The sequence below is a fragment of the Pygocentrus nattereri genome, chromosome 11 (assembly GCF_015220715.1).
Source record: "Pygocentrus nattereri isolate fPygNat1 chromosome 11, fPygNat1.pri, whole genome shotgun sequence".
NCBI lineage: Eukaryota > Metazoa > Chordata > Actinopteri > Characiformes > Serrasalmidae > Pygocentrus > Pygocentrus nattereri.
The window spans coordinates 10,473,195-10,501,183 of record NC_051221.1 but is presented as its reverse complement, the minus strand read 5'-3'; the positions used below and the strand labels follow the sequence as shown (position 1 = coordinate 10,501,183).

At 41.9% G+C, this 27,989-nt stretch overlaps 1 protein-coding gene across 1 annotated transcript in view; it reads right to left on the bottom strand.

Moving 5' to 3' along the window:
- Positions 1 to 27,989, bottom strand: part of col22a1 (collagen, type XXII, alpha 1) — a 125,697-nt gene that overhangs the window by 2,216 nt on the left and 95,492 nt on the right. Inside the window, exons 38-60 of the mRNA XM_017715938.2 lie at positions 27,817 to 27,870; positions 27,022 to 27,126; positions 19,858 to 19,902; positions 17,476 to 17,553; positions 16,702 to 16,737; positions 16,567 to 16,620; positions 16,141 to 16,185; positions 15,926 to 15,961; positions 11,245 to 11,358; positions 10,133 to 10,186; positions 9,839 to 9,892; positions 8,848 to 8,901; positions 7,351 to 7,404; positions 7,147 to 7,200; positions 6,913 to 6,966; positions 5,082 to 5,135; positions 4,941 to 4,985; positions 3,952 to 4,005; positions 1,516 to 1,569; positions 1,349 to 1,402; positions 968 to 1,039; positions 720 to 755; positions 586 to 630 (exon numbers count right to left, since the gene is read on the bottom strand). Of these exons, the coding sequence (XP_017571427.1) occupies positions 586 to 630; positions 720 to 755; positions 968 to 1,039; positions 1,349 to 1,402; positions 1,516 to 1,569; positions 3,952 to 4,005; positions 4,941 to 4,985; positions 5,082 to 5,135; positions 6,913 to 6,966; positions 7,147 to 7,200; positions 7,351 to 7,404; positions 8,848 to 8,901; positions 9,839 to 9,892; positions 10,133 to 10,186; positions 11,245 to 11,358; positions 15,926 to 15,961; positions 16,141 to 16,185; positions 16,567 to 16,620; positions 16,702 to 16,737; positions 17,476 to 17,553; positions 19,858 to 19,902; positions 27,022 to 27,126; positions 27,817 to 27,870 (1,305 nt within the window). The remainder of the gene's footprint in view (positions 1 to 585; positions 631 to 719; positions 756 to 967; positions 1,040 to 1,348; positions 1,403 to 1,515; positions 1,570 to 3,951; positions 4,006 to 4,940; positions 4,986 to 5,081; positions 5,136 to 6,912; positions 6,967 to 7,146; positions 7,201 to 7,350; positions 7,405 to 8,847; positions 8,902 to 9,838; positions 9,893 to 10,132; positions 10,187 to 11,244; positions 11,359 to 15,925; positions 15,962 to 16,140; positions 16,186 to 16,566; positions 16,621 to 16,701; positions 16,738 to 17,475; positions 17,554 to 19,857; positions 19,903 to 27,021; positions 27,127 to 27,816; positions 27,871 to 27,989) is intronic.

Sequence of the window (27,989 nt, the reverse complement as noted above, 5' to 3'; positions counted from 1 at the left end):
CCCATTTTAGCTTTTTAGCTTTTTCCCAATATGTTGAATTCAGTTAAAGCAGCAGATAAACAGGCTGATCAGGCAATGATGTTCTCCACAGAATCTCATGTGACTGGCAAATTACATCTAATAGGTATTATGTAAATTACATCATACTAATAGGGTCGTTGTTCCAAAACATGTTGATTAGATGGGTTATTTTGTTAACCGCTTAAATGGCCAGGGCTCAAAGTTTCATTATGCATCTCTATGATCTGAGAATAGCTCAGCCAGAATGCACTGAGTTCTCTGTAGTTACTGAATAATAAAACATATTATGTAATAAGCCTGGCATTTTAAGGGGTTAAACTAGTTCACTGATATATTGTCTCATTCAAAGACAACATCTGCCCTCAAATGTAGGCCTTTTACTCAGTTCTTTGTCTTAAGTACTATGAATTAGTCAGTACAATCTATGAAGCATGTCCACTTAGACCATGCAGAACCTTTTATTTGGCCTCAACAGCCTTTATCTAAATCCAAATTTATTTGGACACTGTTTTGGTAAGAATTAAAGTCGCTTTACGCAGGGCTCAACTGGCTCTGCACAATCACCTTATCTCCCTTGGATCCCCTGTCTCCAGGTCTTCCCGGCATTCCCTGCAAAACAGCCATGGTCAGTTGTTTTAGTCGATAACAGCTAATGTGAAAAAGGATGCACATCGAAGGCGCTGTGAACGAGTACTTACTTGTTTGCCCTCAGGGCCGATGGGACCAGGCGAGCCCTGGATGGGAGAAAACGTGTTATCATCTGGCTGCTTTAAAAGACTTCAGAACACAAAGCGCTTCAAATCAAAGGAAGCGGGACAACTCGGAATGGCTTTCCAGCAGAATTCAGAGGCTCACGCCAGTGTGGATTGTTCAAGGAGGATAAGTCAGCGCTGACATAAACACAAAAAACGTTGCAAAAGAAATCTGAAGGGATGCTTCTGCTTACCGAGGGTCCTTTTGGACCTGCAAAACCGGGTAATCCTGGGGTTCCCACCTCTCCTTTGGTTCCGGGAAGACCCTGAGTAGCGCACAAAAACAGGATTTATCCCAATATCCACACGGCTTAGGCCTGTTCATGCTGCATCTCTCATTAAGACGGATTCTCGGAGATTAAAAGTGAGCGGGACAAAATCTCACACAAATCTCACTAAGAGGAAAATGCCAAGATTGAGATTCATATGAAAAATGTTTTGGGTCAAATGTTGTGCGATGAAAAAAGCAGCATTCAAGGGCAAAATGACTCAATATTAAACTGCAGATCGCAGCTGTGTGCATTATTTGTTTTGGCTGTGAGTCAATATGGTCGCCTATGGGCTAATAAACTCACTGGATTCCCCGGCGATCCTGGCTTTCCTGACGGTCCAGGCTCTCCAGGTTTACCCTTCAAAGAGGATACGAAAGTCAAGTCAAGCCTTACATCCTTCTGTTTTTATTTTCTGCTATACTGCTCACTTGTATAGCTGTGAAAAGGAAAGGGTTTGAAAACATTCTCACCGATTCTCCTCTTGGTCCTCTGACACCTTCAAGCCCAGGAGGTCCAATGTTGCCCTAAAAGATACAGAAACTACTCAGATGTCCCATAAATGCACTGTGGTTTTAACTCAACTTGTCGCTTGAAGAACACTTTAAACTACTGTCCAGACATTTTCAACAGTATTCATCCAGTTTGGTTTCAGATCAGTGTGAATTCAAAGTTAGCGTCTTAAAAAAGATGGTTCTTCAAGGGTTCTTTAGTAAAGAAAATGGTCCATAGAACCATGAACACTCACAGAACCCTTTGCATGCTTAAATGGTTATTTGCATGGTGAAATTGTTTCTTCAGGAGATGAAGAAGAAGATGTTTTATATATGATTCTATATCGAACATTTTCAAAAAAGGGTTCCCCATAAGGGTTTGGCCTTTGTTACCAGCACTGTATTGTGAAAACAGCAGAACCCTTTTTGGTGCTATATAGAACCTTTTTTTTTATAAAGGTTCCACATACAGCAATATAAAACACATTCTCCATTAATCTAAAGAACAATATCACCATGCAAAGAACCATTTAACCATGCAAAGATCTCCAAATAGGTTTCCACTATTGAGCAGTTTTCAGAGGAATTGCTTTAAATAAGATTCAAATCAAAATGTCGAAACGTGAGATGTGTCCAGTCTGATTAATAGAGCTGTGGAAGATTCTACAATGACCAAGAAATCTGAAAAACACAAAGAATTAATAATAATAAGTAAAATGAACCCTCTATTGCACAATGTTGCCTCAAGGCAACAAACTAATTTTCCTCAATTTATTATAACACTATACATATTTAAAGACAAGAATAGGAATAACTATAAAAGGAAGAGTTTGCGTAAGTCAATAAAAAGCAGATACTTTTCTTTTAGTGGGCACTTTTAAACCTCTTTTTTAACATTTGGTATATTTATTTTTGTTATGAGAATTTGCAGAAATGTGTTTGTTGCCTAGAAGCAACACTGGACGATGTTGGAATAGATTTAGCCAGTCAGAAGCCGGGTCTCAGCATTTTAGGGAACATGGCTCTATATAATTTCTTCCCATTGTCACAAAATGTTGCCTCAAGGCAACAGACGCCAAAAGGACCCCTGCATACATTTTTTCAATGATTTTGAATTTAATAATCAGGTCCATTTTGTGCAAGAAAACTGAATCAAATATACTTTGAAAATTGCTTTCCTAATGTGTGCAGTAGAGTGTTACCACCCAGAATGCCTCCTATGTTACATCTTAAAAAAGATAAAAGTGACCAAAAATGACAACAATAGCATAAACGTACTCAAATCAAATGAAATACTGAATAAAACATCTAAAAATATTGTTTGGTGTCTACCCACTTAAAAAAGATGGTTCTTTAGTAAAGACAATGGTTCTACAAAGAACCATGAACACACACAGAACCCTTTGCATGATTACGGGGTTCCCGGAAAATGTGCTGTAGATGGTTCTACAAAGAACATTTTTGAAACAGGTTCTATGTAACACCAAAAAGGGGTCCACTACTGTCTGTTACAAGCCAAAGAACCCTTTTTTTGGGTGCTACATAGAACCCTTTTTGCAGTATGATGAACACAAGTGTGAAAGATTCAAAAACGGTAAAAAATCGAGAATAAAATTAGCATCCGGAATGCCTCATATGGGAAAAGTGGTGACTGAATCTTGTGGCTAACATGCTAAAAATGATTGCAAATGGATTATTATATATAATTACTCAAAGTCCTTGACATATTGAATAAAATGTCTAAAAATACCTTTTGCACTAAAAGAAATGGGATCTTGTCATATCATTTTTCCTAAATATAGTCAATAAATCTAATATTTCTCCTGTTGAGATTGCTGTAAGTTTAATTTAAGATTACTTACCTACTTTCTAGACTGTTCATTTCATTATGTAAAATCATCTCACTGTATCGGTGAATAATTTGGCTTGTATTAAGAAATGTGCTTGGACCCGGCAAATGTATCTGCCAGTATAGTGAGATCATTTTACCTAGTAAAATTACTTAAAATAAGTACGAATATCTAAAAATAAGGTAAATAATCCTGTAATGAGTGCATAACCATCTCCAAATGGGAAACATTAGAAATATCAACTAAATTTATGATGATTTCTCTTGACAATGTACCATTTTTTACAGTGCAGTGTCTAGTTTATAAGATTTATAACAACTGATAACAAGTATAACCAGTGATTCCACAGTGACTGTGAATGGTGTATCCCCCCAAACTGACCTTAGGAGAAGGACAACAAAGCTCTTAAACACGGGTTTAGACATTTCTGTTCACCCAGCAATGTCCACGCAATGTAAAGGGCAGCTGAACGTTTCAAATTATGTGAAAAAACAACTACAAGTCTGTTCTGACTGTGATGTGGCTCTGATATTATTAACATTTCTTGTGCAGCACAGCAACTCACATCTTTTCCAGGTTGACCCTCTCGTCCAGGGGGGCCCTGTTTCCCTTCCTCACCCTGAAAGAGACACAATTTATAAAGCCGTGTCTGAGCAGATGGCAGAAAAGTCATATTGGTCATGAAGGAAAGTCGTTTGAGTGTGGACACTTCATTCAAGGGCTGCCCAAGCTGTGGACGTGGGCCAAGTCTGGCCTGCGATGACCTTTTAGTTTGGCCCTCCAGATGGCATTTACATTGACAGTGACACAGGTTTTATACAGTCTGCGCTGTCAGGGACAAATTGCGTGCTGAAATTCTTGGTATTCTGTGGTCAAAGCGCTGAGATTATATCTCTCCAACTGGGAATATACCAAGGATGAGGGGCTTCCATCTCAGAGAGTCACAGTTCTATCTGCTCAGACGTCTCAGTGATGAGCTGAATGCCTCTCATTTTCCAGTGGAAAAAGCACCAGACCACAGTTCAATGCCTCCCCAAGCAGAGACTCTGTTGTAAACACACTACGGATTCACACCTCACTCTATCATAGTGCACTCTATCACGAACACACCACACAGACCTGTATCTTATCCTACCTCTAATTAATGTGCAGCATCTGCTGCTGACAGAGCGGATACATAGACAAGTGCAATACATACACAAGTTCTGTGCGATATCCAGTCATTACCTGCTCAGAAATGTGCAATATCCACACAACTGCATGTGTAAAAAGTAAAATTGTGTAGTTTCTTAATTCTTTTTTATATATTTATATATATATATATTTTTCTGCTAACAGATGTTTATTTATTTATTTCTATAGTATATCTTATATTTAGTATTTTGTGTGATGCACATCTTTGTCTACTTACTGCTCTTTATCTGCTTACTGTCTATTCTGCTGTAACAATGCAAATTTCCCCCAGTGGGATAATAAAAGTCTATCTTATCTTTCCAAGACCAGTCTTCCTGATCGCTGCCCTCTGCTGGCAGAATGCAGAACACAGTCACTAACCTTTGACCCTGGTGGTCCAGGCTCTCCTCGGTGGCCTTTAAAACCCTGGGCAAAAGAAGAAAGTGCAAATTGAATTCATTTTAAGTTCTAATGTACAGAAAGCCGTTTGCTTCATCCGCGCCCAGTCATGTTCTCACTTACAGGAAGTCCTCTCAGCCCATCTCTGCCTGGTGCTCCGGGTTCCCCCTGTTTACCCTGAAAGAGTGAAAGCATTTACTTTGTTTTAGTAACAAAATCCTCATTTTCCAATCATTTGATTCATAAACATTCACAGTATCCTATTCAACGCTGAGCAAACATCCCCTGCTTAAAAAAGATGGTTTTGCAAGGGTTCTATCTAGAACCATGAACACTCAAGCAACCCTTTGAGTAAAGAAAGATGCAAATGCAAAGAGCCCTTTAATCATGCAAAGGGTTTGGTGAAGAAAGTGCGTGGTTCTAATGCGGGAATGTGGATGGCTCTATATCGAAGCTTTTTTGAAAAGGGTTCTATATGGCAACTAAATGGGGTTTGCTATTGTTATGATGTGAACAACGGAAGAACATATTTTGGTGCTATATAGAACCCTTTTCAAAAATATTCTATATAGAACCATCTACAACACGTTCTCCATCAATGGGAAGAACCTTTCATGACGCAAAAAACCCTTTAATCATGCATGGGGTTCTTTGAGTGTTCCTGGGTCCAGATAGAACCATGTCCTTTACTGAACGACCCTTGAGGAACCATCTTTTAAGTGTGTGTTTTCACAGTTTGTCTACAACGATCAGCAGCAAAAGGCTGCGTTCACATTACCAGGATGAAGTGGCGCAAATCAGATTTTTTGCCCTAAAGTGACTCAGATCTGGTGTTTTCAGGGCTGTGTGGACACAAATCTGATCTTTTCAAATCTGGCCTGAGCCACTTTCATATGTGGTTCTAGATCAGGTACGGATCTGATTCACGGCTGTGCGACCTTAATGTGACCCTCATCTGAATTCATGTGCTTTTTTTACACTGAGCTTGCGCCATCATTCAGTGTTACCATGGCAGCAGCCTGTAAACGGTGGAAAAGCAGCTCAGCTCACATTTTTCTCCTTCATCTGGCTCTAACAATCACAGAAGGGTTAAATGCAGAGGTGAAATTTCCCCGTTGTGAGACTTAATACATTTCGCAGGATGACCATGTTAGACGTGGAGAAACTATGTATTAAGAGCTCTGATTGGCAGAGGTCACCATCTTCAACATGGTCAGGACATCTTCAACATGGTCAGGACATCTTCAACATGGTCAGGTCACCATCTTCAACATGGTCAGGACATCTTCAACATGGTCAGGTCACCATCTTCAACATGGTCAGGACATCTTCAACATGGTCAGGTCACCATCTTCAACATGGTCAGGTCACCATCTTCAACATGGTCAGGACATCTTCAACATGGTCAGGTCACCATCTTCAACATGGTCAGGACATCTTCAACATGGTCAGGTCACCATCTTCAACATGGTCAGGTCACCATCTTCAACATGGTCAGGACATCTTCAACATGGTCAGGACATCTTCAACATGGTCAGGTCACCATCTTCAACATGGTCAGGTCACCATCTTCAACATGGTCAGGACATCTTCAACATGGTCAGGTCACCATCTTCAAAATGGTCAGGACATGTTGAAGATGGTGAACCACATAACCTCATGAGACCTCAAGTGCTTTTTATAAGAACCTCCTTAAAACAGAACACTGGGAAAAAATGGTGCATTCAAGCAAAGAAAGAGGGTGATGTTTTATTTGGGGGGAAATGTATTCTGGATTAATGGATTAATGGCTAATTGGGCACATTCATTCAGCCAAACTCTGCCCCCTGAAGCTAAACAGAGACACTAGGCAGGGGAAACAAAGTCCTGTGGAGGATTTTGCTTTCTGAACCTGAACGATGCTTCTCTGAAAAAAAGCAGCCTGTATAAAATTAAAGTGTTTGTGGACTCTTACCGGCTCTCCTGGCTCTCCTGGTCGCCCATCTTTCCCAGGCTTACCCAGCATCCCCTATGCAAAGAAAAAAAAACACAATTAGGCGTGGATACAATGTGAATGGGCAACCCCAGTCAAGGCCAACCCAGTTGAAAAGAAACTCGAGAACAGCACATTCCTCTAAAGACCGTAATGCTGTACTTCACAGTTTAATAACAACCCAATAATCAATTTTATTAACTGCTAGTTCCTCACCATCAAGCCTGGCAGACCCGGGGGGCCCTGGATGCCTCTCAGTCCTTCTTTACCCTGAAAAATTCACAAACTGACCAGGTCAGAAAGAACGCGTGCTACACAAGTCAACACAGCAACTCAATGTACAATTGATCACACTGTAATAACCTCCATTAATGTAAACACGCTCAACACCATACGTGTTATGCACGTTATGTATTTTACCTTTTCACCCGGAGGTCCAGGGGGACCAGCAGGACCAGGGTTGCCATCGTTTCCCTGTGAACACACAACAGGACAGGAGATGCTACAGCGGTCAGTCTGAGATAGGAAGGGGTTTAGACTCTTTTGGTATATGAACATCAGCAAATTCTAATAATGTCTGAAGAGAATAAGAAAATACTGAAGTCAAAAAAAGAAAACATAGAATGTTTTCCATTCACTTGTGGCAAGCAGCCAACATAAGTCATGGTTCTGATGTTTGTTATGAGACACACAATATTTCTGTAGGGTTCTTCTATTAAGCCACTTTTCCACTGCATGGTACGGCTTGGCTCAACTCGAGTCTACATGCTTTTGGTACCAACTACTTCATTATCCACTGCAGATATAAGTGATAAGTGATACTTTTTTTGATCCCACAAATTCCACCTCCGCATTTAACCCATCCGTGAAGTGAAACACCACATACACACTAGTGAATACACACACTAGGGGGCAGTGAGCACACTTGCCCAGAGCGGTGGGCAGCCCTATCCACAGTTGGGGGTTAGGTGTCTTGCTCAAGGACACCTCACTCATGGACTGGCAACCTTCTGGTCACAGGGCCAGATCCCCAACCTCCAGCCCACGACTGCCCCAACCTCAATGTAACTGGTCATCATATTGACGCTGCATGAAACTGCCGAGGTGTGAAGGAGACAAATTTTGTTCAGAAGAGGCTGATAGCAGCAGGATAAAATGCTACAGAAAACAACAGGAGAATGTGGAAAAAACGACATCAATTTTTTGCTTATAAAAGGCAACGCAAGAGGCAAACCTGGTAGCTAATGTTAGCATATGTGTCAAGCAATTCTCAGCAGTCTGTACATTTATTAGTCAACTTTTGGGATCAGCTTAGTTCACTTGGAACCTCAACGGAAGTGATACCAAAAATACCAGGTTCCAGGAACCAACTTTGCCTGGTGGAAACCCAAAAAAAGGTGAGAAGAGTCGAGTAGAGCTGGTCCCACGCAGTGGAAAAGCGGCTTTAGGCGTCATCATATTATTTATTGTGAGATGCATTATCATCTGTTTGTCTGCCCACATTCTCTACAGTTCACACACAGTCAAAAACAGACTTAAACGACTTATTTTTCAAATTTGCACACAGCATGTTGACATAACTAATAGCGCTGCTGTCAGAAGAAAACCTCATATCTCCAAAATGGCAACTTTACAGGAGAAAGACTTTTAATGTAAGTTGATGGAACCAGAATTTTTACCACAGAATTTTGGCCCATTTCTTTTGGGTTCGTTCATCATGAAATTTGCTCACAATGTAAAGAGCAACAGGAATTTTCACATTATGTCAAAAACTGGAAAACAACACAAATGGAGATACAAGGTTTTGTTGTGACAGCAGAACAGCAGAGATGTAAGAGTTGAATATAAGTAAGTATAATTATCTGTGTAATAGTATAAACAGTGTTATTCTGGGTAGATCTGAACAGGCTCACTTACAGGTTGACCCATTGTTCCAGCTGCACCTGGATAGCCAGGAGGTCCAGGGGGTCCCTATAAACACAAAAAAGCATGTGATGAAGCAAAATGAGAGACTGCTAGAAGACGTGATGTCCAGCACTGATGGACAGACAATGCTGTGGCTTCTCTAGAGGAGTAAAGACTTACAGTAAGTAGGTAAATGAATACGAAAGTCAGGAGAGGCCGTGAGGTAGTTATAATTTGCTGGATCGTTATCTTGAGACAACAAGATAATTATTTCATTATATTGAGATAATGAGATCATTATCTTGTTATTTTGAAATAACCAAATTGTCATTTTGAAATAACACGTTAATTTTCTTGTAATCTTGAGAAACCTAAGTTGTTATCTTGATATAATGAGTTAATGATCTTGTTATCTCGACAACAAAAGTTGTTATCTTGGTATAATGAGTTAATCATTGTGTTATCTCGAGATAACAAAGCTCTTATGTTGAAATAACAAATTAATTATCTCGTTATCTTGAGAAAGCAAAGTTGTTGTCTTGAGAAAATGAGTACATTATCTTGTGATCTCAAGTTGACAAAAGTTGTTATTGTGAAATAATGAGTTAATGATCTTGTTATCTCAAGATAACAAAAGTTGTTATCTTGAGATGAGTTAATTATCTTGTGATCTCAAGGTAATAAAGTTATTATGTGGAAATAACAAGTTAATTATCTTGTTATCTCAAGATAGCAGAGGTGCTGTCTTGAGACAATGGGTACATTATCTTATGATCTCAAGACAACAAAATTGTTATCTTGAAATAACAAATTAATTATCTTGTTATCTCAAGATAAAACTGTTGTCCCAAGACAGTGACTTTATGACCCTGTGTTCTCCAGAATACAAAGTTTTTATCTTGCCATCACAAGAAACAACTTATCTCAGGATAACAATCCAGAAAATGATATCAGGAGCTCATGGCCTCTCTGAGCTTCCGTAAATGAAGAATGGCTTCTGTACCTTTTCACCTTTATCTCCAGGTGTTCCTGCAGGGCCTCGGTCTCCTTTCACCCCCTGCATTCACAGCATGGTCAATGGGTTAATCACAGGTTACAGCAGCGGCCAGTTACTGTTCATATCTCCATCACATCTAAGAATGTTTGGTCTAGAAATGCTGGTCTCTGCTGAGTTCAGGCATCTGGACATCTCAGTTTAGCTGCTCACTGTGTATGACTGGTAACCTTTAGAAGTCTCAGATACTGCTATGAAAGGTGTGTGTATGTGTGTGAAGTGTGTTAACTTTCTTGCTCTGACCTTGGCTCCATCAGCTCCAGGTGGTCCCGGAGGCCCAGTTGGCCCAGGCAAGCCCTGTAAATAATGACCACTTTCAGTTACAACACTGTGAAAAGGTCTCCACACACACACAATCACTGGGGTCAGGTCCTCCATCTCCTTCACTCATGGTTTCCCTTGATGGCGGGTGCTTTGATGACAGCGTGAGCTCTAACCTCTGTAATCCATCCTGACATCCTGACTGACGCACAGCACTCGGTTCTCCACACCTTTCCCCCCTGACGTCTGCTCTTTCAAACACTCTCTGCTAGACCTGTTTCCCCAAAGCCTTTTACCTCCATCATGGGACTCCACTGTGCTTCAGAGAAGGCAGGAAGGCCTGTATTGTCATTGCTGTGCACCAAAAGATGGTTCTTCAAGGGTTCTTAAGTACAGAAAATGGTTTTATAGAGAGCCATGAACACTCACAGAACCCTTTGCATCATTAAAAAGTGCTTGAGATTGATGTGCTGTAGGTGGTTCTATATAGAACCTTTATGAAATCAGCTGTATATAGCACCAAAAATGGTTCTTCTGTTGTTCCAGGCTTGACATTGTAACAATGTTTCAAAAAGGTTCTATAAAGAATCATATAAAACACACTCTCCATCAATGTGCAGATCCCTTTAATGATGCAAAGAATTTATTATTAATGCAAAGGGTTCCTTGAGTGTTCATGGTTCTACAATATATAGAACCATTTTCTTTACTAAAGAACCCTTGAAGAACCATCATTTTTAAGTGTGGATGGACGTATTTCTTTGCTGTGGACATTAAGGATGCTATTGGAGTATTCTTTTTCTTCTTCTTCTTCTTCTTCTTCTTCTCCTTCTTCTCCTTCTTCTTCTTCTCATTATTATTATTACTAATTATTATTATTACTATTTACATAAGAAGTAACTCACTTCACTGGAGCCAGTTGAATGAATAAGTGTAATAAATATAATAAACCAAAATAGACCCCCAAAAAAGTGCACAGAAAAGCTTTTCTTAGTTGATGATGTTCAGTCATATAAGCTCATGCCCGTAATCCAGAATGAGGTTCTGTAAGCCTGAGCCCCTGATAGCGGTGGCTAATCTGACTGCAGTGTCACCTGATATCCATCCTGCCCGTTCTTTCCAGGAGGTCCAACAGGGCCTTTGTCCCCTGGAGGTCCGGGTATTCCTGGTGGGCCAGCAGGTCCAGGGGGGCAGTCCGAGCATACACCCTATGAGAACAGCAGGTGAGATCAATGATGCATGTGAGAATTGTGCACGCATTAAAACTCCTATGAAATAGATAAAATGGTTGGAGGAATGGATGGATGGATGGATGGTTTTAAAGGCTGGAAGAATAGATGGTTGATTATACAGGTGGATGGGTGAATGGATAATGGATACAAGATGGGTGGATTATGAAACTGCTGGATGGATGGATGGATGGATGGATGGATGGATGGATGGATGGATGGATGGATGGATGGATGGATGGAAGTGTGAATGAAAAATGGATAGATGATGGGTGGATCATAAAATGGATGGATGGACTGGTAGATGCATATGGATTTAATAGATACTGGAAGGATGAGTGTCTGTATGGAGGGATGAGTCTGTATGGAGGGATGAGTGTCTGTGTGGGGGATGAGTGTCTGTACGGAGTGATGAGTGTCTGTATGGAGGGATGAGTGTATGAATTTATGCATGTCTTAATGGAAGTATGAATGTCTGTATGGAGGGATGAGTGTCTGAATGGGGCATGAGTGTCTGTGTGGAGGGATGAGTGTCTGAATGGGGCATGAGTGTCTGTGTGGAGGGATGAGTATCTGTATGGAGGGATGAGTCTCTGTATTGAGATGAGTGTCTGTATGGGGGGATGAGTGTCTGTATGGAGGGATGAGTCTTTATGGGAGATGAGTCTATATGGGGCAATGAGTGCCTGTATGGAGGGATGGTATCTGTATGGAGGGATGAGTGTCTGTATGGGGGATGAGTGTCTGCATGGAGGGATGAGTGTCTGTATGGAGGGATGAGTGTCTGTCTCAGGGGATGAGTGTCTGAATGGGGGATGAGTGTCTATATGGGGGATGAGTGTCTGTATGGAGGGATGAGTGTCTATGTGGAGAGATGAGTGTCTATGTAGAGGGATGAGTGTCTGTATGGAGGTATAAGTGTCTGTATGGGGGATGAGTGTCTGAATTGGGGGTTAGTGTCTAAATGGGCTGTGAGTGTGTGGAGGGATGAGTCTGTATGGGAGATGAGTGTCTCTATGGGGGAATGAGTGTCTGTATGGATGGATGAGTGTCTGTATGGGGGATGAGTGTCTGTATGGAGGGATGAGTGTCTGTATGGAGGGATGAGTGTCTAAATGGGCCATGAGTGTCTGAATGGAGGGATGAGTGTCTAAATGGGGGATGAGTGTCTGTATGGAGGGATGAGTGTCTGTATGAGGGAATGAGTGTCTAAATGGGCCATGAGTGTCTGTATGGAGGGATGAGTGTCTGTATGGAGGGATGAGTGTCTAAATGGGCCATGAGTGTCTGTATGGAGGGATGAGTGTCTAAATGGGCCATGAGTGTCTGAATGGAGGGATGAGTGTCTGTATGGGGGAATGAGTGTCTAAATGGGCCATGAGTGTCTGTATGGAGGGATGAGTGTCTGTATGGAGGGATGAGTGTCTGTATGGAGGGATGAGTGTCTAAATGGGCCATGAGTGTCTGAATGGAGGGATGAGTGTCTGTATGGGGGAATGAGTGTCTAAATGGGCCATGAGTGTCTGTATGGAGGGATGAGTGTCTGTATGGAGGGTTGAGTGTCTAAATGGGCCATGAGTGTCTGTATGGAGGGATGAGTGTCTAAATGGGCCATGAGTGTCTGTATCGAGGGATGAGTGTCTGTATGGAGGGATGAGTGTCTGTATGGGGGAATGAGTGTCTGTATGGATGGATGAGTGTCTGTACGGGGGATGAGTGTCTGTATGGAGAGATGAGTGTCTGTATAGAGGGATGAGTGTCTGTGTAGAGGGATGAGTGTCTGTATAGAGGGATGAGTGTCTGTGTAGAGGGATGAGTGTCTGTATGGAGAGATGAGTGTCTGTATAGAGGGATGAGTGTATGAATTTATGCATGTCTTAATGGAAGTATGAATGTCTGTATGGAGGGATGAGTGTCTGAATGGGGCATGAGTGTCTGTGTGGAGGGATGAGTGTCTGAATGGGGCATGAGTGTCTGTGTGGAGGGATGAGTATCTGTATGGAGGGATGAGTCTCTGTATTGAGATGAGTGTCTGTATGGGGGGATGAGTGTCTGTATGGAGGGATGAGTCTTTATGGGAGATGAGTCTATATGGGGCAATGAGTGCCTGTATGGAGGGATGGTATCTGTATGGAGGGATGAGTGTCTGTATGGGGGATGAGTGTCTGCATGGAGGGATGAGTGTCTGTATGGAGGGATGAGTGTCTGTCTCAGGGGATGAGTGTCTGAATGGGGGATGAGTGTCTATATGGGGGATGAGTGTCTGTATGGAGGGATGAGTGTCTATGTGGAGAGATGAGTGTCTATGTAGAGGGATGAGTGTCTGTATGGAGGTATAAGTGTCTGTATGGGGGATGAGTGTCTGAATTGGGGGTTAGTGTCTAAATGGGCTGTGAGTGTGTGGAGGGATGAGTCTGTATGGGAGATGAGTGTCTCTATGGGGAAATGAGTGTCTGTATGGATGGATGAGTGTCTGTATGGGGGATGAGTGTCTGTATGGAGGGATGAGTGTCTGTATGGAGGGATGAGTGTCTAAATGGGCCATGAGTGTCTGAATGGAGGGATGAGTGTCTAAATGGGGGATGAGTGTCTGTATGGAGGGATGAGTGTCTGTATGAGGGAATGAGTGTCTAAATGGGCCATGAGTGTCTGTATGGAGGGATGAGTGTCTGTATGGAGGGATGAGTGTCTAAATGGGCCATGAGTGTCTGTATGGAGGGATGAGTGTCTAAATGGGCCATGAGTGTCTGAATGGAGGGATGAGTGTCTGTATGGGGGAATGAGTGTCTAAATGGGCCATGAGTGTCTGTATGGAGGGATGAGTGTCTGTATGGAGGGATGAGTGTCTGTATGGAGGGATGAGTGTCTAAATGGGCCATGAGTGTCTGAATGGAGGGATGAGTGTCTGTATGGGGGAATGAGTGTCTAAATGGGCCATGAGTGTCTGTATGGAGGGATGAGTGTCTGTATGGAGGGTTGAGTGTCTAAATGGGCCATGAGTGTCTGTATGGAGGGATGAGTGTCTAAATGGGCCATGAGTGTCTGTATCGAGGGATGAGTGTCTGTATGGAGGGATGAGTGTCTGTATGGGGGAATGAGTGTCTGTATGGATGGATGAGTGTCTGTACGGGGGATGAGTGTCTGTATGGAGAGATGAGTGTCTGTATAGAGGGATGAGTGTCTGTGTAGAGGGATGAGTGTCTGTATAGAGGGATGAGTGTCTGTGTAGAGGGATGAGTGTCTGTATGGAGAGATGAGTGTCTGTATAGAGGGATGAGTGTCTGTGTAGAGGGATGAGTGTCTGTATAGAGGGATGAGTGTCTGTGTAGAGGGATGAGTGTCTGTATAGAGGGATGAGTGTCTATGTAGAGGGATGAGTGTGTGTATAGAGGGATGAGTGTCTGTATAGAGGGATGAGTGTCCGTATAGAGGGATGAGTGTCCGTATAGAGGGATGAGTGTCCGTATAGAGGGATGAGTGTCTGTATAGAGGGATGAGTGTCCGTATAGAGGGATGAGTGTCTGTATAGAGGGATGAGTGTCTGTATGGAGGGATGAGTGTCTGTATAGAGGGATGAGTGTCTGTATGGATGGATGAGTGTCTGTATGGATGGATGAGTGTCTGTATGGAGGGATGAGTGTCTAAATGGGCCATGAGTGTCTTTATAGAGGGATGAGTGTCTGTGTAGAGGGATGAGTGTCTGTATAGAGGGATGAGTGTCTGTATGGATGGATGAGTGTCTGTATGGAGGGATGAGTGTCTAAATGAGCCATGAGTGTCTGTATAGAGGGATGAGTGTCTGTGTAGAGGGATGAGTGTCTGTATAGAGGGATGAGTGTCTGTATAGAGGGATGATTGTCTGTGTAGAGGTATGAGTGACTGTGTAGAGGTATGAGTGTCTGTGTAGAGGGATGAGTGTCTGTATAGAGGGATGAGTGTCTGTGTAGAGGGATGAGTGTCTGTGTAGAGGTATGAGTGTCTGTATAGAGGGATGAGTGTCTGTGTAGAGGTATGAGTGTCTGTATAGAGGGATGAGTGGCTGTGTAGAGGGATGAGTGTCTGTGTAGAGGTATGAGTGTCTGTGTAGAGGGATGAGTGTCTGTATGGAGGGATGAGTGTCTGTATAGAGGGATGAGTGTCTGTGTAGAGGGATGAGTGTCTGTGTAGAGGGATGAGTGTCTGTGTAGAGGGATGAGTGTCTGTGTAGAGGGATGAGTGTCTGTATAGAGGGATGAGTGTCTGTATGGAGGGATGAGTGTCTGTATAGAGGGATGAGTGTCTGTGTAGAGGGATGAGTGTCTGTGTAGAGGGATGAGTGTCTGTGTAGAGGGATGAGTGTCTGTATAGAGGGATGAGTGTCTGTGTAGAGGGATGAGTGTCTGTATAGAGGGATGAGTGTCTGTATGGAGGGATGAGTGTCTGTATAGAGGGATGAGTGTCTGTGTAGAGGGATGAGTGTCTGTGTAGAGGTATGAGTGTCTGTGTAGAGGGATGAGTGTCTGTGTAGAGGGATGAGTGTCTGTGTAGAGGTATGAGTGTGTCTCACCTTGAGGTCCAGCTGAGATAGGTCTGCAGCCTTACCCTGAAAGAAACACAGTGTTAGAGCGATCAGGAATCAATCTGAGCTCTGAAGCAAGTCCTACTGCCCACAAACACCTCCACACACATCCATTAAACTCACTGACAGCATCACCAGCAAACAGCAATAAGAGCTGTCACTGCTGCTGACGGTGATGCTGAAGCTGACAGATCATCACTCACCGGCTCTCCTTGGGAACCTTTCTCTCCCGGCCTTCCCGGCAAACCCTGAACACACAAACACACACCAACAGTGACATTTTCTGCCTCTCTACAGCTGCACTTCTATCACAAGCTTGAGTTTTGCTCAGATCTGATCTTTCTAATTTGGTGGTTCACATTCATGTGAGTGACTGACTTGTATCTGTTTTTAATGTGAACTAATCTATCTATCTATCTGTTTGTCTGTCTGTGTGTCTGTCTATCAAAGACCACATATGAAACAAGCTCAGATCTTCTTTAACTACTCAAATGTCCAGAGCCCACCGACAGGCCCCTCTGACACTTCTATAACCCTATATAATGTTGTATCATCAGTTGGCTGTAACATTCACTGTTGCCTGTATGTGTTTTGGTCTAAGCTGTGCTCTGCTTGTGTTTGGGTCTTACGTTGTGTCCAGCTGGTCCCTGAGGCCCAGACACTCCTGGAGCTCCTCTTGGCCCCTGCAGCAGCAGCAGAGTGACAGCAATGAGATTAACGACTACAGCTACAAAATGGGCTCAGAAATGCAACAGGTTACTTACAACTGCTCCTAATGGGCCAGGTGGGCCTGGAGGTCCCTGTTAAAAAATACAGAATACACATCAGACGTTAACCATACAGTAAAAATATTGATTTATAGAGTTTTTTTTTTATAAATACAATCCTTTGTTCTGAAAAAAAAAATGTGTGTGTAGTTTATAAATAGGAATCTGTAGAATAAAAAAGAATATGTGTATCATTGTGCCTCTAGTATTTGTTGAACTAAGGAACCTTTCTGTTTGTGTTTAAGATAATCCTTTATTAGTCCCACAGCAGGGACATTCTCAGTGTTACAGCAGTGAAGGGACAGCAAGACACTCAAGAAAAAGAGTAGCAACAAGAGACCACAGATGTGGTTGCACCTGTACAAGTGGTGGTGCTAAGATTGGGTCCAATGGGCCTAGACCCACCCACTTTAATCACTGGCCAGTTATCTTGATAAATTATATCACAAGCTATCACAATATGCTTATCATATCAAGGGATATCATGTTAAAAAAAACAAATCTCAATTGCATGTTTGATTAAAAAGAGGGCATAATTTGTCCTTTTGAATTGGATTTAGTGCAGCATGGAGGGTAAAATGCTGAACACAAATCATTGTATTCATAGTTTTTTAAATGTGGCACTACTTTGTCTTTTTCAAGGTTTTTTTGCCATATCATGTGTTGTGAGAACCTCGTTGTCATGATATTCAAATTATCATGGTCATGGTCATATATATATACATATATGTGTGCATGTGTGTGTGTGTGTGTGTGTGTGTATCCACATACAGCTGGTCCAGTGAGTCCTTCTCCTGGAGGACCTCTGGCTCCTGGCATCCCCTGCATTCCCGGATTACCTTGTGGACCCTAAAGCACACAAATAAACAAAGAACCAAATATTAAATTACAAATGTAAACAATAAAAATCATCTTTGTCAAATCTTCTTCATCAGGAATTGCATTACAGGAACTTACAGAAATATTTATCTATCTACTAAGTTACGATCTGACCCAGTCAAGATAAGATTTCCAGAATTTCTACATTACAAATTCATATTAGAGAAACAGCTCATCTCAATTTAGAAATTTGATCTCATCTTACAGTGTCTTATGTATCTGAAGCGAGGAAATCCTAAATCACTCAATCAAAGATAACTGATTGTTATATCTGTTATCTAGCAAACAATGACATATGCACAGCTAAAACGTAAACAGGTAATCAAAATAATGTTAAACATCTAAGTTACTGCTACTGCTACCAATGTGAAAAGGGTTAAAACAAAACTAAAGTGCAAGAAGTTCTTAACTGGAAGTTAAGTATATTGTGACTGCAACTCATGCTGTTCAGTTTCAGTTTCCATTTCCCAAAACTTTATCTGATCATGCTAATGTTATTCCTCCCGAATAACAGCCGCACATTCTGCTCTGACTCTTCATTTTTCACCACCATCACTGTATTGTTTTATTTGATGAGTTTTCATCATCATTAACACATGAGGGGGCAATGGAGATCTTGTCTGCAGACACCTTTTTAAAAAGATAAGTTATATCTAAAAAAATATAACTCACAAGGGAAATGATTTGCAATATAAATAGATGTGACACCATTACGCTAGTAGATAAGACTATGAAGCTAGGAACTGTTATTCTGTCATAGCTTCTAAATTCAGTCCTTGCAGATGTAGTAGACAGATAACAGATGGGATGTAATATGGCCATAAATCTGCAGCTTCTATGAACAGTAAATCTTTAAGTGTATTGATCTCTTCTGAGGTCAAATGCAATGAATTGTGAAGAGTTACAGCTTTCTGCATACAGCACCAACGATATCAGGGACGGGGGATTTTATTCAGATTTGATATTTAAAGTTGTGAAGCATTGTGTGAAAAATATTTTAATATATTTATGTGATGCTTCCTATATGCTTCAGCTGTGGATCTGCTACTGCCTCAGAGACCCTATTGCAGTTATTTGCCCGTTGCTGCCTGTTTATATTAGTTTCTCTATGGGGTTTATATTAGCACTAATTATGGTGAATGCTCTCTTTTCCATACTGAGTTTAATATAATCCTACTTAAACACGAGATGAGTTTAGACGTCTGTATGCTAAGATAATAATGCCCATTCTGACCATCCCTCCTTGTTTATAATCTCTGTATCTTTCTCCTTCTCTCCGTTTGTATTTGTGAGCTTGTAAGGACTTATTCACACATACTGCTTCTGCTTGGCGAGAGCAACACGGAAAGTCTTGCTTTTCTTTTCAGCACCCATGTTAAGTGGTCAGCGCTTTCATACAGGCTGTGCAAAGCGGCAGAACGTCCCAGACGCCGCACTGAAGCAGCACGGTATTTAGAGAGTAGACCCAGTGTCACTTTTTTCTGCACATCACGCAGTCAAAATACACTGAACTAAGCCCTGAAAATCAATGATAGTTAAGTTGAAAACCATATAAAAACGTAAATATGCAATTTTGATTCATTTAATTTAATTTAATTCCTGATGAAATGCTAGTTATGTGCTGCAGAGAGAACTGCCAGTTGGTCTACCAGGCTTGAAACTTCTGCCTAATCACAAGTCAGAATGCTGTTGAGGATAAATAAACAGATCGTGCACTTTTCTAATATATATTTTATTATGCAGAGTGGAATATTCCTGGAAAAGGAATGTCTGTATGACTTCTTTGATGCATCGTTTCACAGCAAAAGCACTGTACATATGAAAGGTCGGAGCACTTGAGCAAAGGTAGCATGAATTAGGCCTAAGAAAGATGAGGCATGTTGTAAAGGTGTGCATGCATTTCATCAGCAATACTGTAATCATTATACCAGGCTGGGTCACATTGCCCCTCCCAGATGGTCAAAAATGTCTCTTCCATTTGTGAGCATTTTTCAAAGTTGAGCCTGGGGGGATGGGGGGTGGGTGGTGTGTTTGTTACCCTTTAACATGTTGGCACAAGATGCCTAAGCAAAACCCAAAAAGCCAACGGAGGATTTCTCAAATATTTCACATTCTTTCACTGGTTTGATGCTCCATGAGCTCAGTAAAGATCTCAGGTCAGTGCTATATAATATGCAATAAAAACAAGGCATCTCCTGAGGAAGTACACACTTGTACATGTCAAACCTCCAGAAGGTAGAACGTAAAGAAAAAGGGCTTCTAAAATAAAGTTACCTTCAGTCCCTGAGGTCCGGGCATTCCTGGTGGTCCTGCATCCCCCTGTAATTATAGAAAGTAAATTACAACACAGGCTGAGACAAATAAATGCATGCAAACACACAAACACACACACACACACACACACCACTGTCTTAAAGGAAGATCATAACTCATATGTCCTGTTTGTGTACTTTCTATAGTACTTAAAGCTCTAATTACAATTGGGGTCGACTCAGACACATTTACACTAAAGCCCTATTGGAGTTGGATTAGTTTTACCTGGGGAGGCGCTGTAACTTGAGTGATAACTGACAAGGGGCCGGATTCACAAGAGTGTGTTAAGAAAGAAAATCTTCTTAAATGTGTGTTTTTTTCTTAACCTTATTCAAAAGTTATGAGAAATTGTTGTTCTTCTATTCCTAAATACTTTCTTAAGAACAGAAAAACAAGTAGTAGTCTTGAAGATATTGTGCTCTTTAATATTTTCATACCCTTATGACAGCCTCGCACATGTCTTAGGCTGTAAGAGCTGATGAGGTAAGCATCTAAAGTGATCAAATTCGGATGCTGCCTCTGCTCCTCCTGCCCATCCTCATCCGTCACCCCACAATTACCATAATTTCCAAAGAGGATTTTCACAAAGGGCTGTTTCTTCCACCATCACATCTAGTTCATGTTTGCTAACTTTTTTTAAGCGCTTGGTTTTTCCTTCATTTTGCTCTTCTGAGTGGATTAGACTAAATAGCAGAAATAGCAGTGAATACGTTTATGCAACGTGGGGAAATGCAGCCTGCCAAAGAAAACGCTGAAGATTTTCTTCAGAAGATATTAAAAAATAATTGAGATGATCTAAAAAGAACATTTGAGATTTTTTTTTTGAGAATTACATTTAAGAGCTGCGGGCCTCATTCACCAACCTTTCTTAAGAAGAAATTTCTTCTTAAAACCCTCTTACGCAGTTTTCACAAAGATTCTGACATTCACCAGTGTTTACTCAATTGAGATTTGCTCTTAGGTCACTTGGTCACTTTGGTCACTCAATTACAGCACCTAAAATGAATCCAGCTCGAGTAGGGCTTAATTTGTCAAACTGATGAATTATATATTACAGAGCCCTCAGTAATAGCAATACTGTTCGCACTGACCTCATGGTAGTGCGCAGCCAAATCCTAGTAAGAGACAACAGCATCTGCTTTTGGTGACCAGAAGACAAAGCTCACTGTTGAAACTGAGCTTGACTTGAGCTTGACTTGGCATCGCTCCTTTACCCTCAAGTTTGATACACTTTTGTTGATGGCCTCATTAGAAAGGGAATAAATTTGGAGTATCTTTTGAAATGAAATACAAAGTACCTCTCGCAGAGCAGTTGTCTTGTTAGGTCACATTTGGTAAACTGGTTGAGCTCAGTTTACTAGGCTAATGCAGCTGTATCCAGCATAAACGGGATATTTTTGTTGTTTGCTGGTTCTGGATTAATTTTAATCTTAATTCCATGTTTTGATCTGATTCTCTCTGGGGAAATTCAACAGACACTTTATCCTGTATGAATTGACCGGTCAAATCCTTTACAAATCACATTGCCAGACCTCAACAGGGAAAACTAATCCAGCTCAAACAGAGCGCAAGACATTTGAATGGTTTCTTACACAAAGACACCTTTGTGTGCATATTTCTATATACATGTGTATGTGTGTCACGGGTTGTTGGGTGGGTGGGCATGGAAGTGTGGTGGGGTATCTGTAGCCTGTAGCAATGCAATGTCGTGAAACACCCACAGCACCTGCAGCCTAAACCCACTCCCTCATTAGTTTAATGGGAAGTGATTACAGAGCAATCGGTGTGGGGCTGGGCTCTTCAACACCATCAGCACATTCAAGTGGAAAAATCCCACACAAACCTGGGCTTGGGAATACAGTGGCTTTACCAGGAAAGTAGTTACAAAGCAGATTAAGGAATAAAGTCAACAGTTGGGACTAAAACTATTTGGGAAAAAACAGCCAGCCATTGTACCCTCCCTTCCCATTTTCTGTAGACAACAGCAACGTGGACCCACAGTGGACGCATGGTAGCACAGAGTGCACAGTGGAAATTTTATCGCTCACACTGTCATATCTAAACACTACACACATTACACAGACACATATTCTAGCACACATATATTAGCAACAGCCTCGCAACACCTTAGCAACCACCTGGGACAGCACAGCAATGGCCTAGCAAGATATTAGCAACCACATTGGATTGCACAGCAGCAGCCTAGCAAAACTATATCAAACACCTTCATTAAGGCTCTCCTCAACAGGAAGTAGAGGGCCTTCAGAGCTGGAGATAGGGAGGAGGTGAGAACGATCCAGAGGGAACTGAGGACAGCTATCAAGGAGGCGAAGAACAAGTACAGGAGGAAGCTGGAGTGGAAACTCCAGCAGAACAACATGAGGGAGGTCTGGAATGGGATGAGGACCATCACCAGCTTCAGGTCCAACAACAACAGAGGAGTAGAGGTCAGTGTGGACAGGGCCAACATGCTAAATCTGTTCTTTAACAGATTTGACACTGCAGGCTCTGTCCCCCCCCAGCCTGACTCCTCTGCTGCCAGTCCTCAGCAGACCATACCAATCATCCCCCCTCCCCCTCCTGATAGCCTGCCTCCCTCGTGTGATAGCCCATCTCACACCTCCATCCCTCCCCCACCCACCTCCTCTACATTGTGTCTCACTGCTGACCAGGTGAGAAGACAACTGAAGAGACTCCACACAAACAAGGCTGCAGGCCCTGATGGGGTTCCACCCAGGGTGCTTAAAGCCTGTGCTACCCAACTTTGTGGAGTACTTCAACGTGTCTTCAACTTGAGCCTGAGTCTCCAGAGGGTCCCCATGATGTGGAAGACATCTTGCATTGTTCCTGTCCCAAAGACGCCACAACCCAGTGACGCCAAGGACTACAGGCCAGTGGCACTGACGTCTCATGTCATGAAGACCATGGAGAGGCTCGTCTTGGATCAGCTCCGACCCATAGTCCAGCCTTTTCTAGATCCCCTCCAGTTTGCCTATCAGCCCCGCCTGGGAGTTGAAGACGCCATCATCTACCTGCTCAACAGAGTTTATGCTCACCTGGATAAGCCAGCCAGCTCTGTGAGGGTCATGTTTTTTGACTTCTCCAGCGCATTTAACACCGTCTGGCCCGCTCTTCTGGGCGATAAGCTCACAGTGATGCAGGTAGATGCCCCCCTTGTGTCCTGAATTGTTGACTATCTGACCGGCAGACCACAGTATGTACGCTTGCAGCACTGTGTGTCGGAAAGAGTAGTCAGCAACACTGGAGTTCCACAAGGAACTGTCCTCTCTCCCTTCCTCTTCACCCTCTACACCACGGACTTCAGCTACTGCACAGAGACTTGCCACCTTCAGAAGTTTTCTGATGACTCTGCAATAGTTGGATGTATCAGCAAGGGTGAAGAGGATGAGTACAGGGCAACGGTGAAGGACTTTGTCGCATGGTGCGAGCGGAACCACCTGCAGCTCAATGTGACAAAGACAAAGGAACTGGTGGTGGACCTGAGGAGGGACAAGGCACCGGTGACCCCTGTGTCCATCAGCAGGGTCAGTGTGGACACTGTGGAGGATTACAAATATCTGGGTGTGTATATTGACAATAAACTGGACTGGGCTAAGAACACTGACGCCCTCTACAGGAAGGGCCAAAGTCGTCTCTATTTTCTGAGGCGCCTGAGGTCCTTCAACATCTGCCGGACTATGCTCAGGATCTTCTATGAGTCTGTGGTGGCGAGTGCTATCCTCTATGCTGTTGCATGCTGGGGAAGCAGGCTGAGGGTGGCAGATGCCAACAGACTCAACAAATTGATCCGCAAGGCCGGTGATGTTGTGGGTGTGGAGCTGGACTTGCTGATGGCAGTGTCGGAGAGGAGGACGCTGTCTAAGCTGCAGGCCATTATGAACAATGGCTCCCACCCACTCTACGATACAGTGATGAGACACAAGAGCTCATTCAGCTCAAGACTCATCGTACCAAAATGCACCACAGAGCGCCACAGGAAGTCATTCTTATCTGTGGCCATCAAACTCCATAACTCCTCCCTCAGTGTGTGATTCAAAAACTGTTCATATGTGCAATAACAACAATTGTGTGTGTAGAGTACTTAAATCTGGTGTACATACTGTAAATTCTATATATTGTTTTAAATTATTAGTAAAGTGTTTATTTTACATAAATGGCTGCAACTGTAACAACTGCAATTTCCCCCTGGGATCAATAAAGGAATCTGAATCTGAATCTGAATCTGAACCACCTGGGACAGCACAGCAACACCTGAACAGCACCCTAGCAGCCACCTGGGATAACACAAAAACATCTTAGCAACACCTTAGCAACCACCTAACAACCATGAAGCAACAAGCTGAAATACCATAGTAAGTTTTTAGCAAAACTATAGCAACAACCTTAGCAACCACCTGGGATAGCACAGCAACGGCCTAATAGCACCTTAACAACCACTTGAGACAGCACAGTAACAGCCTAACAACACCTTAACAACCACCTGGGACACCATAGTAACATCCTAGCAACACTTTGGCAACCACTTGGGACAGCACAGCAACACCCTAACAGCACCACAACAACCCCCTGGAATACCATAGTAACTTACTATCAACACCTTAGCAACCACCTGGGATACCACAGCAACATACTAGTAACACCTTAGCAACCAACTGGGACAGCACAGCAACAGTTTAATAACACCATAGCAACCTCCTGGGACAGCACTGCAATAGCCTAACAACACCTTAACAACCACCCGGGATACCATAACAACATCTTAGCAATCACTTAAAGCAATTACCTGGAATTACTATAAACCCTATCAAGTTATCATAAATAATCAGCAGTGTTCTGCAGGTGCTTTAAATTCTGGAGCGTGGTCAGCTGCTTTAGTCAAGCCACCTTAGGCTCGTTCACAGACTTTCCCTTTCTAGCCTGATCTGTTCTGTCATAATAGATAGATAGATAGATAGATAGATAGATAGATAGATAGATAGATAGATAGATAGATAGATAGATAGATAGATAGATAGATAGATAGATAGATAGATAGATAGATAGATAGATAGATTCAACTTTATTGTCATTACTCAGTACAAGTACATGGCAACGAAATGCAGTTAGCATCTACCAGAAGTACAAATAGTAGCAAATAGTGCAAAAAGAGACTGTGCAAGTGTGCAATAAATAGACATAGTGCAACATTACAGTATATAGAATAAATTACTATTATAGATATGCAAAAAAATAGATTATAGGTGTGTAGATATATACATGAACATGTTGGAGATGTACACTGTATACACTGCACACATAACGGCCCTTAATGATGTGTTAAAATGGATTTAGTCATGCAGCCCAAGACAAAGTCATTCATATCAAACATCAAGCCACACTAAGACCTAAAATCATCAGAGTCAACCTTATTGCCATTCCTTCTCATCTCAGCCATGTGTTGAGTGAGGGATGAAATAAAGCTCCTCTGGAACGCAGCATTACAGGAATCTCACAAGCTTTCATTTTGTTTTGCTCCTCAAATTCAGTTTGGCTTGGTATTCATTTGGGATATTTGAAAACTGCAGCATCACTTGTGATTTTACACAAGAGCACAAATAGGACATCAAGCCATTGGCTGTAGTTTTTTAGCTACAATTCCAATATTAGGTCGATAAATTTTCTCATCTGTCGGGTTGAGAGAAGTTTTTACTTGCTGTATTTATAGAAATGATTTGGGTGTCTATTGACTTCTACTGTTTGTTACCTACATTAGCCTTGTAGCTCCGTGTAACACCTTAGCAAATACCCAGGAGAGCACAGCAAGAGACTAACAACACCATAACAACCACCTGGATTACCATAGCAACATCCTAGCAACCACCTAATACCCATCAAGCTGGAATATTATAGCAACCGTTTAGGAATTACTATACAAATGGGGTGACATTAATAACTCTGGGGTTTTTCATCACAAGCTGTGCTTGAATGTTTCCAAATTGAGAAATGAAAACTATCTGAGTAACAGAGATAATTAAATAACAAACTCATACGCTGTCCATAAATCCCAAACACGTGGCATAATCTACGCTCCATCTACACAAACCAACAAGGCTTCATCAGCCAAAACTCATCTTGCTTATACCAACTTATTTGCTGCAAATCATCTCAGAGTCTTTAAAGCTGAACATTGTGGTCAAGAAGGTCAGATTAGCTCAGGCGTAGCTTCACAAAAGACCTTAAAAATTACAGTAATGCGAAAAATCTAACTCATAAAATTTTCCACTCACCCTGCATGTAGTTGATCAGCTCAAACATGTTAGGTGTCCGAGTTTTGCTTATTTAATGTAAAACTGAAGCTGCAAAGCTATTATCATTAAAAACAATAGAAGTCAGTAGTCACCCAAATCATTTCTGTAAATACATCCAGTGAAAACTTCTTTCGAAGTGCTCAAACCTCAGCCAAATCACAGACACTATAGATTACATTTGTCTTCTCTGTTGGTTTTTTTTCCCGTTAATCTTAAATTTCGCACTAAAGATGAATGTTTATCCATAGAAACAACAGAAATCACAAAGCTAATCTAGCTTTTACATGCCTACGTGATGTGCATGCATGTGACTTTTGTGCCTGCAGCGTTTAGCTAAACTGTAAATTTTTTGACTAACAATATAATAAAATAAATTTTTCATCCTAAATAAAGAACATGAGGTTGAGAAGAAATTTTGGGGATGTGCAGTTACAGAAAAGATTTGGGTGACTATTGACTTCTAGTCTGTATTAGCCAAAGTTAGCCTCGTAGCTCCAGCGCTAAACTGAGGAAGCAAAATTTCCAGACTAGTCTTGGCTGATGGACCACATCTGGTGTAAGTGGAAGACTGCAATAATTTGATTACACTGACAATTTTTTAGCCCAATTATTTAACTGTCTGTATAATAAACACAGTCATCCCGAAACATCCGTCATACAGATGGAATTTCAAACTCTTTCGTCAGCAAAGAGGAAGCGACCAAAGAGTTAGATTAGTTAATTAACCAAATAATAATAATAGACTAATCCATTACAGCAATTATCATCATTAATGCATTGATATATGTAGTGATATATAGGCCTCGTCATTTCATACCTTTGCTCCATCTTTGCCTTTTCCAGGTAAACCTACTTCACCCCTCAGACCAGGCTCTCCGACTGGACCGGGGGGACCCGAAGGACCATGCTTTCCAGCATCTCCCTGCAGAGCAAAGTAAGATATTAAGGTTTTGCCGCCTCCTATCTGTCATTTTGAGGTGAAAGAATCATATCACAATATTTCAATGGCCTTTTAGTTGACCCCTTATATGGTCAGGGCTAACTGGCCAGCCCAAAGTTTTATTGTACACTTCTACAGTGAGATTCCCTTGCAAGAGGCCCAGAATGTTCTGCTGTAACTCTGTTATGATGAAGTTAAGTGATATTTATTAATAAATATAATAATATTTATTAACTAACCTCCCGATGGTGGATGTGATATCTGTTTTCTACCAGACACATGAAGGGGTGTGGGGGGGGTCTGCACTCGGAAGTTGCAAACTGAGGTTAAACGTTGCAACGGCTGTCCAGCGCCTACCTCACATGAAGCTCCATATACTGAGGAGCTCATTGCACATTGTTTGGTTCAGATTGATTTGTCCTAGGGAGAGTTATTACTGAATATTCGGGGCCTCTTTCGAGTGAATCTCCCTGTATAACCTAAGAGTAGATCAACTAGCACTGAAGTCCCTGTAGTTACTGAGTAATAAGCTTCAGTATGTAGTAAGTTTAGGATTTTAAGGGGTTAATTTCTCATCCTACAACATTTTAACAATTTCAATCTTAAAAATTACAAAAAAAACATGCTAAAAGAATAAAAGAGGGAGAGAGTCAGGCAGTGTGTCTCTCTCACCTTCTCTCCTTTCAGGCCTGCTATGCCAGGTGGGCCGATGCTGCCTGGGATTCCCTGAGAAACGAAAGCACAGGCAGATGAATGACTGATCAGCATACAAACAAGTATCAACCAAACATCTCGTGTAAACATGTTTACGTGTCACACTGTAAAAAAGATGCTTCTTCCAGGGT